At 38.8% G+C, this 20,574-nt stretch overlaps 1 protein-coding gene across 1 annotated transcript in view; it reads right to left on the bottom strand.

Moving 5' to 3' along the window:
• The window catches only part of CCDC178 (coiled-coil domain containing 178), a gene marked incomplete at both ends in the record, with an annotated part of 171,446 nt that overhangs the window by 19,592 nt on the left and 131,280 nt on the right, over positions 1-20,574 (bottom strand). The window contains one exon of the mRNA XM_081096576.1: positions 48-197. Coding sequence (XP_080952702.1) covers positions 48-197 — 150 coding nt within the window. The remainder of the gene's footprint in view (positions 1-47; positions 198-20,574) is intronic.

The following is a 20,574-nucleotide window of genomic DNA, read 5'->3' as shown; positions in this document are numbered from 1 at the left end:
TTATATATGTCCAGTAAATCATTATTTAAAAAAAATTAAAAACCTACCTCTCTTTTATCTCTAATTGAAGCATTAAGTGATAACTGTCGATCATATTGGTAGAAATAATTGTCCTTCTCTGCTAGGAAATTCATCTGTAAACGCTGATACTCTTGAGCTAAACGTAGGTTTTCTATGAGGGAATCATCCTGTAGTTTCTAGAAGACAAACATATAGGCATATTTCATTAAAATCATTTTACCTTATCTTTGGATTTGTGTCATTTGAATGATCTAAAAGTATATTATATATTCCAGAAAAACAGTAAAACCAGAGAGATGCTTCCCCTGACAACAATATGCTCCCTGGATGACATGGTTTTCCTTCATGACGCCGGTTTGGTTTGTTGTTGTTGTTTCACATTGATTTAGCAGAGTCTGCCTACCTTTCCTTCCCCACTCTTTTCTGGACTTCCTCCCATGATGCTTTAGGAAGGACCCAGTCCTGGAAGGCTCCACACTGTCTCCTAGCAACCTTCTTCCCACTTCCCACCCCTTTTTCCTTTCTTCAAGCCCCACTGCTCAAATAGGTTGAAGACAGTTGGGAGCTTAGAACCCTACATTCAAAAGTTTTAGAGTGGTGGCACTCCTAGAAAACACTCACAACAGAGAGAAGGAAAGAGTAAAAGGCAGGGGCAAGGACTCAGCATTTAGAAACATCCATAATAGCACAATGAGAGCCGTTATTTCTTACTAGTATTATTTAGCTGTATTAAAGGTTAAATCTGCTTCTGTATGTAGTTGAGAACTTCGTAACACACCTAGGACTAAGTAAATATATGTCCAATCTAATAAGAACCACTTAGAACTTTTGCAACATTACCTGATAGCAAATAGGGGCCGACCTCTTATTTTAAATTAGATGTACGAATTCCGTTTAACTGCTGATTCTTTTTTATATTTCTAGCACGGAAATTTTCTCTGGCTCCTTCAAAAAATATGGTTATAAACAACCTTAAGTATTTTCAAACTTGTAATTCCTCTTGATGGGAATATATTCTAAGCAAAAAGCTTTATCCATTACAACATTATTTATAGTAGCAAAAAGTTTTCAAAACACTTAAGCAGATTAATCATGATAATGATAATGGTGGTTAAATAACTAGATATGAAAATAACCATTGTGAAGCAATTAAAAATATGATTGCCATTACATCAAACCTTTAGTATAAGTTATTATAAACATACTGTGGCATAAGAATGTGCATAGATAAAATGTAATTCAGCAGAAAACTGCCTGTACAAATATTTCTGTATTTACACACTTGAAGATTTATTAAGGTCAACAAACATATTTCTCATGAGAACCTGGTATCCATATTGATCCCTAATGATCAATATTATGTCATAGCTGTTCTTCAAAAAAGCTGAAATGATGACCTAAGAACCATTTTAAATGTCCTTGTTCTAATTCTGGCACAGTAATTTAATGTTAAATTATTTAAAAAATGAAAATATTTACTTGATAGAAACTTCTATCTAGTAAACTTGACTAAATTCACATAGACTTATCTTTCAGTAGGAGGACAAAGTATCTATGGTTATTTTTATTTGGTGCAAATACTTTCAAAAAGATAGTTACAATTCTCTTTGATATCTTAACACTAATATTAAAATCTGATCTTCAAGTGGTTAACTTGGAACTTGGATAAATGTTCTGGAGGCAGAAGAAGGAATCATGCTGAATTTGTTTATTTGTTGTTTGATTGAACATAATAAGCATATCTCTGATCCCTGCGATATTCTACTTCTCAATTACATTTCTTTCAAGCCTTAGATGGCTACTTTTAACATGGTATTTGAGAGGAATGCTACAAAAGTGGGAGGATTTGCATTAAGTTATTGAATGGCACTTAACTGTGGATATACTTGGCATTTTATCGTTTGCTCAACTGTGTAATCTGCAGCTTTATTTTCAAATAAATATACTTTCAATTTCTGTATCACACCATTCTGTTTTACATGCCGTAATTAGAGTCAATATCAGGAAACTGAATTATGTAGTTATGCCAATGAATCTTCAAAACATTTGTATATCAGTCATGATATTTTACACTACCATTTCCCAGTAACAGGTACATGGAAGGATTTGCCCATTCACCATCTATTCCTGAAAGCCAGTGACCTTCAGTTGTGCAATCAAGTTTCGGTTTTCTTCATTTTAAATAATGGCGTTCTGCTGACACTAAAAGTGTTTTTTATGTTTAACTGTGGTTCCACCTCACAACTCTGACTGTTTTAATTTTAACCAACAGTATTATAACGTGCAAATGAAACAAAGAGGGAATGATCATTATTGGTAGAAAATGTCCAGGAGAAATAATGCTACCACTACTAGAATTGAACATCTTATAAAATAATAACCATAGAAAATATTTAATATGGGCACAAAAGTTGGGTTGGTGATATAATGAAAGGATGAGAAGAAAGAAGAAACTAGTAAGGGAAGATGATGACTTTCATGGGCTTTCCAATTCAAACCCAGCTGAATCCTGTCTGTGTAACCCATCTATTTATGGTCTTAGCTAAGCGTGAACTTAAAAATAACTTGTTTCTAAAACCATTAAGAAAAATTCTCTGTAGATTAAAATAGCTGCACTGTGAGTTGATTTACAATATTATTTCATCACTCGTTCATTTTCATTTCAGTTACTTATTCATAACTTTTCATTGAGTAATTACTATATGATGAGCTCTGAGATATAATGGTAAACCTTAAAAATTTGACGTCTTGTAGGAGAGATTTATATTAAAAGATCATACAAATGTATAATTATAAAATAAACATAAGCCTTTTGCATTTATTAGATTTCCATATGTTTTAGATTCACCCCAAAAGGTCTAAATAAAATGACACCTTAAAGCCAGATTAATTGGTATTTATTCTGATTATTAACGATGATCAAGATGAGGGAACATTGGAAGTATGGCCTGACACAGAGAAGAGGCATGGTGAGTATCTGTGCATAGTTCCCGTGTTACCTGGGCTGAATGCAGCAGAATGACACTGCCCACTGAGACGTGTCAAGGTCCAGCCAGGCACACTGGCCCTGGAGGAAGTCTAAGTCCAGGGGACTGTTTTCCTTTGTAACTTAAGATGGACTGATGGCAAGGAAGATTACAGGAAGGAAATAACTTGATCTAAACATTCTAGAAAGATGGTTATAATCCTATCTAATAAAAGACAAAGATGCTAATTGACCATACCTTCGCTATGCCCATCAGCCAATCAGAGCGATATGCAAATTAACCGCTAACAAAGATGGCGGCTAATTTGCATACTGCAGGCAGGCGGACCAGCGCGAGCCGCCATCCGGGCCCCCGTGTGCGGCCCTGGGCAGCGGGGCTTGGCGGTGCGATCAGCCAGAGGAAGCCCTATTCTTGCAGGAATCTTCCTGAAACAGGCCTCTGGTTAAAAATATTAGCACTGTACACGTAGGTGTAGAAAACCGGCATAGCTATTTACAAATACTTAAAATAGTCCTACGGTCTAAGGCTAATTTATTAATGTGTCATCTATACCCTCAGTTACTCTTTTTAAAAATATATATATTTTTATTAATTTCAGAGAGGAAGAGATAGAAACATCAATGATGAGAGAGCATCATTGATCAACTGCCTCCTGCATGCCCCCTACTGGGGATGGAGCCTGCAACCTGGGCATATGTCCTTGACCAGGAATCAAATCCAGGACCCTTCCGTCTACAGGCCGACGCTGTATCCACTGAGCCAAACCTGCTAGCAGTGGTTCTCAACCTTCTGGCCCTTTAAATACAGCTCCTCATGTTGTGACCCAACCATAAAATTATTTTTGTTGCTACTTCATAACTGTCATGTTGCTACTGTGATGAATCGTAATGTAAATATCTGATATGCAGGATGGTCTTAGGCGACCCCTGTGAAAGGGTCGTTCGACCACCAAAGGGGTCGCGACCCACAGGTTGAGAACCGCTGATCTAAAGGCTTTAGGACGCACTGATGTCATCTATTGAATCTCCGCAGGCCCCACACACGCCTCTGGCACATTTCTGCCAGTCCGGGGCACTGTGTGGATAGTTTTGCATTCAGTGGTGCTCTGATGTTACTAAAGCGGATTCGGAGAATGTGCAGGGGGTAGACTTTCGGATAAACGAGACATGGCGGCTCCAAGTGCCTTTGTTAGCATGTCGCTTCAAAAGCATGCTTTGTGATTCATGGGAATGAGCAGAGTGAACACAAACACTGAAACACATTCAGCTTCTCTAACAGACAGGGGGAAAACATGCGTGTATTAAGGGCATCGCCTACTGTGTGCACAGACGTGCTGTGGTATTGCTGCTCCCTTAAAATCTATACACCGATTACTACAGAAACGAGGTTCTCCCCGTGTTCCCAGGGAGCCAGTCTGCGAGAATGATATGTGTCGATACCCTGAAGCCTCAGAGGAGCAAGTAACTGTTTTAACTCTCCCAGGACCCCCTTCTTTGTCTGTGCTGCCATGGAAACCAGTCTCTTGTCCAACATGAGTTGTCCGATAATTAGTCTTGAACATTCTTGATTTTGAAGTGAACAAATCAGTCTTCTGCATCAACATTGTGACATGCCTCAAACTCTCTCTAGGATTGTGTTTGACAAAATCCTCTCTGGTTCACCAAGTTATTAAAAAAAAAAATACTTATTGAGCAACTTATATACACAGAGCGCTCTGGGAGACACCGAGAGAGGTCAAACAGCACGTTTAAGACTCTTCTGGATGAAAGCGGCCACACTTCAGCTGACCTTAAACCTGCTGTCAGAGTCCAGAGCGAGACTCTCCTTAGCGACCCCACTCCAGTGCCCGGGTCCGACTCCACACAGGACTCCTTACCTCAGATGCCTGACGGGTTTACACATTTAGCTACTGCCGATTTACTCAAAAATTTACCAATGGACACTATGACATTGCCTCTCAGAACTCAGAGAAAGGTTTACCGGGTATTTACAAATACTTTGTATGAACCCTGTTTGTTCCTGACTATTTTTGACTCTGTTCCGTGTATACATTTGACCAGGAATTATTGATAACTGATGAAAAAATACACAATTTCAGGGTGGAAGGAGCTAGCAATCAGATAAGAGAACTGAGGCATTCACAAAGCTAACTACATCAGAACACATGCTACATGACAACGGGTGAAAGACATATCCAAATAAGAATCGTAGTTCCATGAGAGATCAGTTCCAGTGAGAGTGATGAGCACAGGTCCCAGGCAGAGTTCACGTGTGAGCAGATGCTGAAGGTATTTCATGTACAGGCCCTGCGTGTGTTCTTGGCAAGGACTACCTGGCCCAGAGCGCAGAAGCTTGTGAAATAGGTCAGAGCACCCGGTTAATGTGGGGGTGGTTCATAGATAAGGAACCATTACCTCCAGGCTGACTGCAGCATTTCTCCTTTAAGTGCTCGATGCTCTAGGAAACGCTATACAAATGCCACTTATATTAGCTATTAAATTTGCATTTGATCGTTTCTTTCAATATAATTGTATGTCCCCTCTAAGTATCCAGTATAACTGATTAGAGAAACATATGATAAGGAGATTAAAATCAGTGTCATGTAACCTACAGTCCCAATAAATTCATTCCCCAAGTTAAAATCTCTAACTTAAAAAAAAGTCTCTAACTTAGCCCTGGCTGGGCGGCTCAGTTGGTTGGAATGCCGTCCTGTAAACCAAAAAGCTTGTAGGTTCGATGCCAGGTTGGGGTGCATAAGGAAGGCAACTGATTGATGGTTCTCTCTCACATGGATGTTTTGTTTGTCTTTTTTCTCTCTTTCTTCGACTCTCTCTAAAAATCAATAAAAAAACATATCCCCCAGTGAGGATTAAAAATAATATATAGATAGGGTGTCCTAAATATGTATACACACTCTTTAAATAATTATAAAGGCAGTGTTTATTAAAATACATTTCATTTTGAAAATTGAGCTATCAGCTGTTAACATGTGTACACATTTTTGGTACATCCTGTACACATAAAATAAATTGTTAAACTACATGTACATTCTAAATGATAGGCACTGTAATAATTCCCCTAAATGTATTTATTAAAGAAACTTTCCATTTTAATCCTGAGTATGTATTTGAGTTAAATAGTGTATCCCCTAATACTGCTTAAGATCAAAAATAAAAAGATACTTGCATATTATTTCCTTTTTAAGTATCCCCATGCATTATCAGAATTTAACTATAGTGTCCACTCGTCAATAGGTTAAAATGTAGTTTTAAAGTCTGCTACTCTATTCACCATTTCACGTGGCAAACGGAACCACCTCCTCTTCGCGTGCACCTCCTGGCTGGAATGGTTTAAGATTTCGAAGGTTTCCTATTTACTCACATTTTAATGATATACATTTCTACTTCACTGGTGGAGAAGGCTGATCAGTCACGGAAAGGTCAGTTAACACTAAATAGACCCTTTCCTTATGTAATTACAAAGAATCGTATCTTGTGCTGATGGCACTGTGCAGGGAGTGGGTGATGCAGAGAATTAATCCGCCGCCTGGCCGGCCCATGGGATAGAGATTCCAACACAATAACCACAACTTATTCTAATTATGCCGCTTTAAAGGTCATCAGCAGAAGGAGTTAAGGAATGATCAACTAACTTTATCATAAAGTATGAATGTGCTACATAAGTGCAGATACTCAGAATTGTGCCTGGAAACTGCATTACAAATGAGGAAAAAACGGACCTAAATGGTCCCAGAATATACGTATGTTGTGGCATGAATTAAGTAAGCTCATTGAAAATGAAAATATATGATATTTGTGACTTCCTATTGATGTGGTCAGGCAACCTGATCTCACCTTATGTTTGTAGACACTGCTTAATCTTGAAAATATTTTTTTAAGTTTAATGCCAATTTCATTGCAACATTCATGTTATACCAGAATTTAAATATTTCTTTTCAAAAACCATTTGTTAAAAATAGTGTATGCTGATTATATTACACGCAAATACTAGAGAGGTCCATGAAGTAGAAAATCAAAGTACCTCTTGACAATAGCTGCCATTTTTATGCCCCAGAGAGAGTATTAACAATTTGGTGGAGGCCCATAAGGGATAGAAATTTTAAAAACTGGAGGCCAGAAAAGTCAGTTTTTTGTTCAATACCATGCAGGCAGAGAGCAGTATGAAGGCTGGAGACAGTCTTAACATCAGTCTAATACCCTTTCTGGGAGTATAGCACTTCCTAATCTTGGATGTGAATTAGAGTGTTAAGACTTCTGACTGATATGTACTAGTATGAATGCTCTAATTTCTAAATATTCTATAGAATTACATCAATCTTTCAAAATAAACTGGATGCTCATAGAGAAAAAAAGTTCTTCGAATTAAAAAAAAAAAGTCCCAGTGTGTTTTCCTTGGGATGAAGAGCCAGGAAACATTAGGCTTATTGTCACAGAGGGGCCGGATGTCAGTACAGGAAATAATTTTCAGTCTAATAAGATATCCTCTGCGTAGAATTATTATTCATGCTTTCTCTTTTTGCTCCTTTCAGTGAGATACGGAGTCAGATATTCCTCTTTCTAAGAACTCAAGATATAGGCATCTCTAGTTACCTGATGTTGTTTTTCACCTTAGGGCACCATCCAAACCTGATAAAATAGCTTAAGTGGAAATAGGATTTAAAATACCTCAGGCAGAGGACATACAAATGGCCAACCGACACATGAAAAGAAGCTCAACTTCACTACCACCAGGGAAATGCAATCAAGACCACCACAAGACATCATCTCACACCTGTCAGAAAGGCCATTATTAAATGGACGAGAGGTAACAAGTGCGTTGAGGATGTGGAGGAAAAGGACCCTCCCCACTGCTGGTGGGAGTGTAAACTGATGCAGCCTCTATGGGAAACAGTACAGGGTGCCTCAAGAAACTAAAAATAGGGCTTCCATGGATGCAGACATTCTCTTTCTGGGTATTTACCCAAAGGGGAAAAACACACACACTAATCCAAAAAGACATATGCACCTGTAATTCACTGCAGCATTATTTACAACTGCCAAGACACGTAAGCAAGCTTAAGTGCCCATCCGCAGATGTTGGACAAACAAGAGTGGTTCATATATACCATGGAATATTACTCAGCCATCAGAAGTGAAACCTGGACACGGATGGATCTAGAGGGCAAAATACTAAGTGAATGAACTAAGTCAGACAGAGAAAGCATAGATACAGAGAACAAAGTGATGGTTGCCAGAAGGGTGGGATGGGGGATGAGCAGAAAAGGGGAAGGAGAATAAGAAACAAACTCTCAAAAACAAGTATATAAGTCATGAGGATGTAATTTACAACCTCGGGAATAGAGTCAGAAACATCATAATAGCTATGTACATGATCAATAGTTATTAGACATTGTGGTGATCACTTTGTAAGGTGTATAAATGTTGAATCACTATGTTGTACACCTGAAACTAATACAATCCTGTATGTCAACTATAATTAAAAATACATTTTAAGTAGGATAAAATACCTAAGGCCATTTTCTATAGATACTGATCTTGAGATGCATCTACTCCCCCAAATAACTTAATCCCAATATGGAAAATCATATTCTAGAAGCTGGGATCATCCCGGCTTGCTGCCTATTTTATACTGGGAATATCTATACTAATAAAAGGGTAATATGATAATTAGACCGGGTCGACCCAACATCTTCTGGATGTCCGACTTCCTTCTGGACAGTTAGGGGGTGGCCAGGATGACAAGGGGGCACTAAGGGGGCAACCAGGCCGGCAGGGAGGCAGTTAGGAAGAGACCAGGCTGGCAGGGGCCAGTTAGGGGGCGACCAGGCCAGCAGGGGACCGGGCCTAAACCAGCAGTCGGACATCCCCCGAGGCGTCCCGGATTGGAGAGGGTGCAGGCCTGGCTGAGGGACATCCCCCCACCCCTGTGCACAAATTTCGTGCACCAGTCCTCTAGTGCAGTGGTAGGCAAACTGCGGTTCGCGAGCCACATGCGGCTCTTTGGCCCCTTGAACGTGACTCTTCCACAAAATACCATATGTGGGCGTGCATGTACAGTGCAATTGAAACTTTGTGGCCCACGCGCAAAAGTCGGTATTTTGTGGAAGAGCTACACTGAAGGGGCCAAAGAGCCGCATGTGGCTCGTGAGCCGCAGTCCACCAACCACTGCTTTAGTGTATTAATATGTGGCGAAAAGTGTAAATATTAATATTTTCAACTTTTCTTTGAAAACAGGCACTAGGTAAGCCTCAGTGGTATAATTCCATACAATGTATATCTCCATCACCGCAATCTGCATGATGTATTAGTATTCATGTTTTATTAACATTAATTTCTACCTTTTGTGACCTTTGTGTCTTTTAATATTTTTACCCCTGTGTGTGGGACAAAGTCACCTCTCAGTAACTATTATTGAACAAATGAATAGGTGAGTGAAGCTGGATAATAATCATGCCTGTTGAATGCACAGCTACCTACACAGAGAAAATGGGTGCACTGGAGAGTAATGATATTTATTTTCATCAGAGTAGCTCATGAAGGGGTGTGCATAAACAAGCGGACATTTCAGAGTATCACACAGGGGTGGCATTTTATAGGGTTTTGTTTATTCTGTAGAGAAACATTTCACAATTACAGGAATTTATCCATTTACATGTTTACTGAGGAAAATAATAAGGTTTCCAGTTCTTTAAATCCTAGTTTGTAAAAGCAGTTCACTGTATAATCTCTCTGTGTTGCATTCCAGTTTACTTGTAGGTTTCCTTGGAAGACTAACAGAAATCTAAGCTACCTGCTTTGCTGCCTTTCTACACGTTGCTAAGCTGTCTTCTTACAACTCAGGAGATTAAAATTAAAAAAAAATAGTAAGACAGTCTCACATGAAATAACTAGCTGATTTTTAAAAATTACAGAGGCTCTTCAGGGTTGCAGATGGATAGGAACACTTTAAGAAAAAGGAAAGTATGTAAGAATACAAAAGCAGCATTCGAATAGTCTTATCCCAGAAATTTCTGAACAAAGCAATCCTGCATTCCCTGCCTATTTCAGTGACTTATATATGAAGAAGTGATACACGCTTTAAATAGAAACCACACTTTATACACCACTCTCTTCAGAGCATATCGGCAATGCGACTCAGTGTCCTGGGATTCAGCCCTTCTTTGGGCCAGGTTTCATTCCTACCTCCTGTGCCAGGGTCAGTGTCAGACCAATTTCTCTTCCTCCTGAAAGTTTCTTTTATTTTTGTCAAAAGAAAAGAAAGGAAAAGAATAAAAGAAAGAAAAGAAGGGAGACTGAGCCTCTGGAACCAAATCCTACATCCACTCCAGAAACTTCAGTGTTGTCAAATGTCTACCTTCCTTTGACCTCAGAGTAACATTTGGCCCGAGGACAGCCATCATGTGGAATCCTGTTCAGATGCTGTTGGGTATGGAAATTTGGACCCTCTTAAAAGGAGAGACTCATGAGCTTGATTTTGTATAAAATGATATTCATGGAAGCAATCTGAAGGCCACGTAGGCCATCCATTCTTCCAGACCCTCATGATCACATTAGCCCTTCGGAAGGTATGTCCTTGGGGCTTCTCGTGGCTAACCGTTGGCGCTCTAGTCCCGGAAACCTGTGAATATGCTACTCTTCATGGCAAAGGGGGGCTTGAGATGGGACTAAGGACACAGATCTTGAGATGAAGAGAGTTTTCTGACCATCTCGTTGGGATTATCTAATCACGTGGATTCTTGAAAGTGAAGAATCTTCCCAGACTGAAGTTCAGAGGAAGAACGGAAGCAGCAGAAGAAAACTGAAGCACAGACCCATTTCCTCCTCTCCCTTTGGAGACTGACGGAGGAGGCTGCGAGCCAAGGAATGCAGATGGTCTCTGGCAGGTGCAAAGAGGCTACCAGCGGGCAGGAGAACAGGAACCTGACTCTCACCACAAATCAGAACAAGCAAGGAAGCAGGCACCTTCCTCAAGTCTCCAAAAAGGAACGCAGCCCTCCCAACAACTTGATTTGAACCCAGTGAGACTCACGTGACTTCTGACATTCAGGGCTGGACTATAATAACTTAGTATCAGTTTAAGCCTTTAAGTTTGCAGTAATTTATTATGGTAGTGATATGAAACTACTAAGGTGATCCAGGTATTGTGTGAGCTAGTAGATTTAGAAAAAATAATAATGTTTCATAAAAACTAGTAGTTTAATGGTAGAAAATCAAGCATTATAGCTTCTTTGCAACAAGTTCATTAATAAGCGAATTTAAAAAAAACTTCAATAACTCATTCATTTTGTATGAAACATTTGTTTTCTATTAGTATGTTAAGTAACTTGTAGCATGTCAATAAACACTGAAAAGTCAATTCTAACATGATATGGACTATGCCATGAACCCCTAACTAAATCACTGCTTATGTTAACAGTGATAGATAAACTATCATCTCTAATTCAAAATAATTTTTTCATCCACTTGACTATTCATCAATTATATTTTATAGTGCTAAAATTAAAATTAGTGAAAAATTCTAAGTAAAACTTTCTCCAGTTAATAATAATTAACTTCTTTGCTGATTAGCTGACCATGCAAATGTTTTTACAAAAGTGCTTGCACGTTTCAAAAAATTGTTTGAATTAGTAAAAATTTAACATGTAGTTTTTTTAAAAAAAAACAACCCAACCACCAAAAAACTGTTCTATTAAGAGATATTGTTTCTTCTAGGGAAATTATCCAAGACAAAAACAAGTCAGCAAATCAATCACCCCTGCCTGCTCTCAGGGCCTTGCTTTTCCTTTCCTGCTGTGGTTCTGGGCGTGTTTCTGCACTCTGGCTCCTGAGCTGTCAGCTGGTGGGCTTGTAGCACAGTAATGTATTTGTTCTTCCTTAAGTCGTAGCCGGGTCCAGCCTGCCCCCTCTTTCCAAGTCAGATGTAGTTACTACAAGCACGATTCAAGTATGGTGACTGATGCAAAACCCAAAATATATGGACAGGCTAAGAAACTGTTGGGTGAAGAATTCTTTAAACTTTCAGAAATAGTAACCAACTATGACAAATGTACTTATAAACAGATTGCTGGGCTTCTGAGATAATCACACAGCTTTATGTCTATGTACATAATGCAAGGGACATAAACTTGTAAAGCTGCTCTTTTAATCCAGAATATATATTCAGTACTCACCTTATTCTGTTTTATGAAGAAATGCAAAAATTTTGCAATTTTTATACATCCTTTATAAAAGGTTGCTATACGTAGTTATAAGAATTGATAATTTTTTTATAACTAAATAGCCTTACAAAACCACCGAGATAAAAATATGGAAGAAAATCACCCAGAAGCTTCCCTCATGCCCATTTGCTGTCAGTAACGAATCACACCCCCCGACACACAGGCTTTGTTGGTACTGATCTGCATATAATTATGATCCCACAGTGTTCTCTTTTTTGAAAAAAAAAAAGTTTCAATTACAGGTGACTTACAATATTATATTTAGTTTCAGGTACACAACATAGTGAATGGACATTTATATAACGTGACGTTTTTGGTAGATATACTAGTATACTTGTATATATACCAGTATACCTAAGTATTTGATGTTTAGTTATTCATTTATAATATTTTCCTTTCTTTTTTAAATATATTTTATTGATTTTCCACAGAGAGGAAGGGAGATAGTCAGAAACATCAATGAGAGAGAAACCTCGATCATTTGCCTCCTGCACACCCCCTACTGGGGATGTGCCCGTAACCAAGGCACATGCCCTTGACCACAATCGAACCTGGGACCCTTCAGTCCTCAGGCCGACTCTCTCTCCACTGAGCCAAACCAGTCAGGGCTCTTTTCTTTTTTAAAAAAATATGTTTTTATTTATTTCAGAGAGAAGAAGGGAGAGGGAGAGAGGGATAGAAACATCAATGATGAGAGAGAATCATCAATAAGCTGCTCCTACATTCCCCACACTGGGGATCAAGCCTTCAACTCAGGCATCTGACCTGACCAGAAATAGAACCACCGTGACCTCCCAGTTCATAGGTCAATGCTCAACCACTGAGCCATGCTGGCCCTGTAAGATTTTTATTTTTTTGTTATTTGTGGCTAGTGCATGGAAATATATTTTTACTTATTTTCTATCCACTGACTTCCCCAAATTCATGAATTTTAGCAGTTTATCTGTCGAATCCTTTGAACTTCCTATGTGCAAATAATATTTTCAAATAATTGTAGCTTCTAAAACCATCTTTCATCATGTTAAGTGAATTATTTTATATTTCTAGTTTGCTGAGAATAATCATGAATGGCTTTTAAATTTCACAAACTATTTTTATTTTCTATTTTAAATTTCTGTATCTATTGAGACTAAAATTTGATCATGTTTTTCCTTCCTTTGTTAATGTGATAGACTGTCTTTATTGAATTTCTTAAGGCTAGAAATTGTTTGCTTTGATTTGGGGCAAGTCAAACATCCCCCTAACCATTTTTTTTGCATGGTTTGATAGCCCATTTCTTTTTATTGATGACTACTATTCCAGTGTATGTATATACCACTGGTTTTTTATTTATAACTAAAGGCCCAATGCACGAAATTCATGCCAGGGGCTCAGCCCTCACAGCCCCAGCTTCGTCCGGAAGGACGTCCAGAAGGTCGTTCGGCTGTCTGGTCTAATTAGTATATTACGCTCTTATTATAATAGTTTTAGGGCTACAGTAGGGTTATTCAGTGTGATTCCTTTTTTCAAAATTTATCTTTGTTGTTGAAAGTATTACAAATGTCCACTTTCATTCTTCCCCCTACTGACTCCCTCCTTCCTACACCTACCCCTCCCAAGCCTTACCAACTTTGCATGTTATTAGCTACCTTTTCTCAGTCTATTTATAATAAGAAAAAGCAGCCATTTATTTAAACACAATCAATACAAAGATAGCAGTAAGATATAAGAGGAATAACAGGTTATCAAATTTATTATGTACTAAGTGTGTAATACTATCACCCTCTGTTCATGAGAATAAAATTTGCCCCAATGGCCGAAATGATGGTTATAAAAATAAAATAACAAAAGTGTAAGTGAAAATCCATAGTAAACTATAAGGAAGGATTACTAATATGAAATTCAAATAATAATTATTATAGTTCATTGTAGCTCTATTTAATAAGATAATAATGAAATATGTAACTTGAATTTTCTTCCCTAGTGCTTATATTTTTCTTGAACATTAAACTAGGCTTTTTCTATTGATGTTCTCCCCCCCAACTTTTCACATTGCTAAAACTGACGAATGAGAAGGTTTTAATGAGTCTCCACCAAACTGTTGTATTAAAGATGAAGTATTTATCCTGCTTTCATAAATTCATAAATTACATATCAAAATTTAAGGTGGATAATAAGTTTCACCTTTATATTTTGGTAGAAAAAATATTGTAATTGTTCATAGCTTTAGTATAAACGTAGTTTTCTAAAATGAACTCTCCGGCCTAAAACCACTCAGATCCATACCAGCAGTCTCAATTTCTCTCCAGTTTCCCATATAGAAAAAAATGGACCAGTAACCAAATTCTTTGCTCACTTGGTTAGATAACTCCATATATTAATTTTCTTCTTATATCCAACCTTTGTGCCAAGAAAAAAGAATTAATGGAAAAATTAAAAATAGAAGATAGATGATCATGTCCAATCAAGCCTGCTAATTATATTCAAAACTTAGATTTACTCTGGAAAAAATTAGTTTTGGAGTTTTCTTTCTCCTTAATTTTCCAGCTAGATACCTTATTCATTTATTAGACAGCTGGGTGATGGAATTCTGGGATGGATTATGTTTTCCTAAACGATAAAGAACTCAGCGCTGGAAGAGAATACAAAGGCAGAGACACGCTGTCTATGGCAAGCTTCACTCCGTCCACTTTCCTTTTTTAAATATATTTTTATTGATTTCAGAGAGGAAGGGAGAGGGAGAGAGATAGAAACATCAATAATGAGAGAGAATCACTGATTGGCTGCCTCCTGCACGCCCCACACTGGGGACTGAGCCCGCAACACAGGCCTGTGCCCGGACCGGGAACTGAACCATGACCTCCTGGTTCATAGGTCCACATTCAACCCCTGATGCACTCTGTTCACTTTCATATCCAGTCAGCTTTAATGCTGGATCATCATACCAAACATCTTCCCTATTATCATCTCTCCATTTGTTTTTGGTGATAATTCTGTACCCCTGCATACATTCTTATGGCCAGAAAATAGTGGGGGAATTCCAGCATTTTCCACAGAGGGAATATATAAATGTCAAAGGAAACCCATGCTGATGAAAAGGCACACCTATACATGAAACTGTGGGCCTATGGTGACTATGACAAACGATTGTGATTTCTGTTCATACAAACCAAAGGTATTTTAAACAATTTTTACAAAAATAAGGTCATAGTCTTTGATGAGAGATTTCTCTTTATAAGAAAATTTTGTAAAGCACAACTTGACATATGCATTTCTTTTTAATTCCCCCTGGAATATCAAATAACAAAAGAAAACACACACTCAACAAGATTAAAAGTGTGCTGATGGGGAAACCATGATGAATTAAATTATAATTTAGTTTTCCTGAACATTAAAACTTTAAAAAAATATTCTATACTCTTGTGCACATTTAATTATTTTGTGCAAATTATCTGTTTAAAACACACACACACACACACACACACACACACACACACACACAAACTCCTGGTATGTTTCAAAGCATTTCTTGTATTGGCCTTTGATCTTGTTAGAAACAGACTTAGTGACTTGTCATTGGTATGACAATCCTTAAGTGACTTTAGAATAAGCTGGGGTAAAAACCCTAAATAAATAAGAACTCTAAAATTAGTAAGAAAATCATTTGTGAGGATATTAGCTGTCTTAAAATGATCACACCTACCTAGTAGATCTTACTCAGATGAAATTCATTGCCTTAAAATTTAACATCTTGGCAAAGTCCTCAACACTAATTAAAATAATAGCAATGGAAGAGCATCCCCAATTACTCTGTTTAGGATAAAATTACAAGGACTATAAATCTCCAAGCTTCAGGGCATAAACTGATCACCAGCTGGGGTGAAAAAGAAATGTCTACCTATTGTGTAGTTTTGCAAAATTAGGTACATTATATGTTTTACTCCCGCAGAAACATCTGGTACAGGCTACTGTCTGAGAGGCTTCTGGACTGAACCCACGGACACTCCTCGGTGATGTTACAGAAATTGTGTGGTTGCACGTATATATATAAAACTAAAAATTGCTAAAGAAATGCTGAATTCTTAATATTATTGCTTCAAATTCTTCCCAAGGTCATTACAGAAGTCAGATAGAACACCAGAAATTCACAAGAGCTGGTGTTAGTCCCTTTGTCATACAACAGAGCCAACATCACTACAGACAATATTTGGTAGTTTCCGCAGGGGAACATATAAATACATTAGTGAAATGCCCGTGGACTCTGACCTACTACGGGAGATGCAATGAGTGCAGTAAATGATGTCCTGCAACAGCTCTCCACCTGCCCCTGTTTTTGCTACTTGGATGACGTGGCTGATTTAGTTTCAGACAAAACAGATGTAAACCTGCGTGAATAAAAGGACTACACTCGCAGCGCTTCTCAACCTGTGGGCCAGGAACAATGAAAATACATCCTGCATATCAGATATTTACATTATGATTCATAACAGTAGCAAAATTACAGTAATGAAGTAGCAATGAAAATAATTTTATGGTTGGGGGTCACCACAACATGAGGAACTGTATTAAAGGGCCGTGGCATTGGGAAGGTTGAGAACCGCTGGTAGAGGGTCTCTTCTTGCTTTTACTGGATATGATGAGAAGGAAGAGGGAGGGAAAGCCTGGGTGTCAGAGAATGACTGCAGCACAGGGTCTGCCTCTGTCCCGAGAATGCTGCCCAGAAGGGGCCTGGTGGTCAATGTCACACAGAGCAGCCCGGGAATATAGAGGGAGCTCAGCAGCCAGAAGGGAGTAAGTGAGAAGAAGACCATTGCAATGGAGATTAAACACTGTGTTTTCAGAAATCATTACTAATGTTTAATAACCACTTAATAGTTATTAATCAGTTACTAATTCATGGTTAATAACTATATACTGGTCTTTTGTCCCTCCGTTAAAGGAGCCTTCAAAAAATCCAAAAGCAGAATAAGAGGCAAATAGCTTTTTATCACGTTCAGCTATCTTCTATCAAATTCCTGAATCACAAACCTGGCAATATAGAGGCCTGCAGTTTTTTTAATATTTAAATTTAATTTAAATGCCTTTAGGATAGTATCTTTCCAGTTCATCTTCGTCCCTGATATTCCTTAATGACTTAGTCCTAGTGTTTTCATATCCGGAAATTGCACTCATGGACAGTAAAAGCATTAATGCTTACAAATATTAGTATCTGTATAGCTCCATTTTATATAATTTGCTTTATTGCAATGCACTACACCCAGAGTTTGTTACAGCTTTACTGTAAGAGAATCCTATGAAAAAGTCAATTTTCGACATCCTTTTTCCCCCATTAGAAACAAAAGTAATATCAAGGTTTAAAGCCCCTATTTCTCAAACTCTGTTCACCACAATATTCCGTAAACACTTCAATAGAATCCCAACTAAAGCTTCAGTAGTCCCTGGACAGCGACGGAGTTCCTCCCCATACATTTCTCTATTAGGCTCTATTCGTGTATCCGGCCCTCCCCCTCCACCGCCCAGAACAGGACTCCATTGTGTATGGGCTTTTCATAGTTCAGTCTAGACCCCAGGTGGGTTCCTGCTGCACTTTTATGCACTTTCAAAAAAGTGGCTCTGGCCCTGACTGGTTTGGCTCAGTGGATAGAGCGTTGGCCTGCAGACTCAAGGGTCCCAGGTTCGATTCCGGTCAAGGGCACATACCCAGCAGGGAGTGTGCAGGAGGCAGCTGATCAATGTTTCTCTCTCACCGATGTTTTTAACTCTCTATCCCTTTCCCTTCCTCTCTGTAAAAAAATCAATAAAATATATATTTAAAAAAGTGGCTCTGCATCAGTCAGTCCAGGTTCATTCTCAGTTTCCTCTGGAAACAATCTGTTAACAGCTAGTCCTTAGGATAATTGCATTCTAAGTAGTCACATATCCTGGCTCTAGTATAAATGATATAGCTATCATATATACTAGAGCCAGTATAAATGATGGCTATATTATTGCAAATGAGATGCATTCTAAAATTTCATCTTGACTAAATTAATACCAAATGAAATTTGAGATATTTTTCAGCTCAAAACTTTTTAAACAGAAAGAATTTTCACCGTATTTTCCTAATATTTTCTGACTTAGGATTTGTGAACCATGAGCCCAGGGTGTGCCAGGCAGATTCCAAATCCAGGGGGTAGCGGCAAGCTGAGCTTCCACAGAGGTGGCTTCGCCTTTCTAAACCTCCACATACCCCCAGGGACTTCTGGGAAATTTGGGAGCTTCGGGTTATAAGTGCTCTTAAGTGAACCGCGTCCAGCACAGCCAGTGGTGAACCTGCGGAGGGGCAGTGAAGGATTAAAGAAAACAGACAAACGAATATAGCTGGGGCCAGGTGGGACACTGTTCTCGGATGGAGAGACAGTGACACAGCCTGTAAGCTGAGTCTTTATTTTATAGTCAGCAAAACAAGGGAATGGTCAAGATGTTTGCAATATTCTCGTCAGTTTCAAATCTACTTGATTACATGCACCTGAGAACTCTATCAAGCTTTGTTTTGGCAGCACTTGCTGCACCTCCTGCAGCCCACATTCCTCAGCCACCTAGGACTGCAGGGTCGGACCATAAGGTCAAGCTCACAACCATAACCTTTGGCTATAATTGTGCTGGGAGGGCTTTCTCTCCAATCTGGGACTTGTATGTGGCTTTTCCACAAGAGGACTGTGCCCTCTCATCAGTCCGAGGCTTGAACCTGTCCAAACGCTGTAGCCGCTCTCCCCACTTAAGAACGTCTGCTTTGGAAGGAAAATCAGGATCTAAAGACTAGTCGAAAAGTCTAAGGTAGGAATGATCTCAATTAATGTTACAGAAGTAAAATTGGGGGTTAATATCCAAAGTTTATAAAGAACTTATAAAACTCAACTTACACACACAAAAAAAATCCAATTTTTTTAAAAAAGGCAAAGGACCTAAATAGACACTTCTCCAAAGAGGACATACACATGGCCAATAGACATATGAAAAGATGCTCAATGTCACTAATCATTAGAGAAATGCAAATTAAAGCAACAATAGGTTATCACCTCACACTTGTCAGAATGGCTATAATCAATAAATCAACAAATAATAAGTGCTGGTGAGGATGCGGAGAAAGGGGACTTCCCTGCACTGTTGGTGGGAATGCAGACTGGTGCAGCCACTGTGGAAAGCAGTATGACATTAACTCAGAAAATTAAAAATGGAACTGCCTTAGCAAATTCCATTTCTGGAAATGTATCCAAAGAAACCTAAAACACTAATTCGAAAGAATATAAGCTCATTGCTGCATTATTTACAATAGCTAAGATTGAAAGCAACCCGAGGTCCATGAGAGGCTAAAAAAGCTGTGGTACATTTACACAATGGAATACTACTTGGCCATCAAAATGAAGAAAATGTTACCCTTTGCGACAGCATGGATGGACTTGGAGAGCATCATGCTAAGTGAAATAATTCAGTCAGAGAAAGACAAGTACCATATGGTATCACTTACACATGGAATTCAATGAACAAAAAGAACTAACAAGCAAAATGAAGACAGACTTATACATCGATCAAGTCAGGCGGCTCTGGTGGGGGGGTTGATGGGAGGGTGAGAGATTGAACAAATAAGAAAAAAAAAGAGCAAGAATTCATGGACATGAAAAAAAAAAGAAGCAAAAGTTAAAAGAGTGGCTCTGTGTTAGTTTTGTGTGGCTGCATAAACAAATCACCACAAATTTAACAACTTAAAACAACACCCACTTACCATCTCACAGCTCTGTGGGCCAGAGCGAGGGTTCTCTGCTCAGTGTTTCCCATTCAAGGTGTCGGCTTCAGAGTTCTCACCTGAGACTCCACCAGGGCAATTCGCGTTCAGCCCCCTCAGGTTATTGGTAGAATTTACTTCCTGTCTGACTGAGACCCCCGTTTTCTTGCTGGCTGTCAGCAATGCCTACTGCAGTGGGACCCTACTGACTTCCTCAGGTCCTTACCATTCAGCCCTCTCCAGTTTCAAGCCAGCAACCAAGAATCTCCCATCAAAATCCTTCCTACACTTCAAATCTCCTTTCCCAGGAAAAGCCCAGTCCCTTGTATGGGCTCACCTAATTAGGTTAGACCAGATTAATCTCCTTTTCTTACAATCACCTGATTTGGGACCTTAATTACAGCTGAAAAATCCCTTCATGGCAGCACTTAGACTGCTGTTAATGGAGTAACTGGGAGAAGCTGTGTGTCATATAGCAGGTGGTGAAAATCTCAAGTTCAATCAGGAAAGCAGAACCACGTACCCAGATAAAGGAGCATCCTCATCTCCGAAGATGAGAGATACTGAGAAGATTCCGAACAAACAG

The sequence above is a fragment of the Myotis nattereri genome (assembly GCF_964212035.1).
Source record: "Myotis nattereri genome assembly, chromosome: 8".
Classification (NCBI taxonomy): Eukaryota; Metazoa; Chordata; class Mammalia; order Chiroptera; family Vespertilionidae; genus Myotis; species Myotis nattereri.
This window is presented reverse-complemented; position numbering and strand designations above follow the sequence as displayed.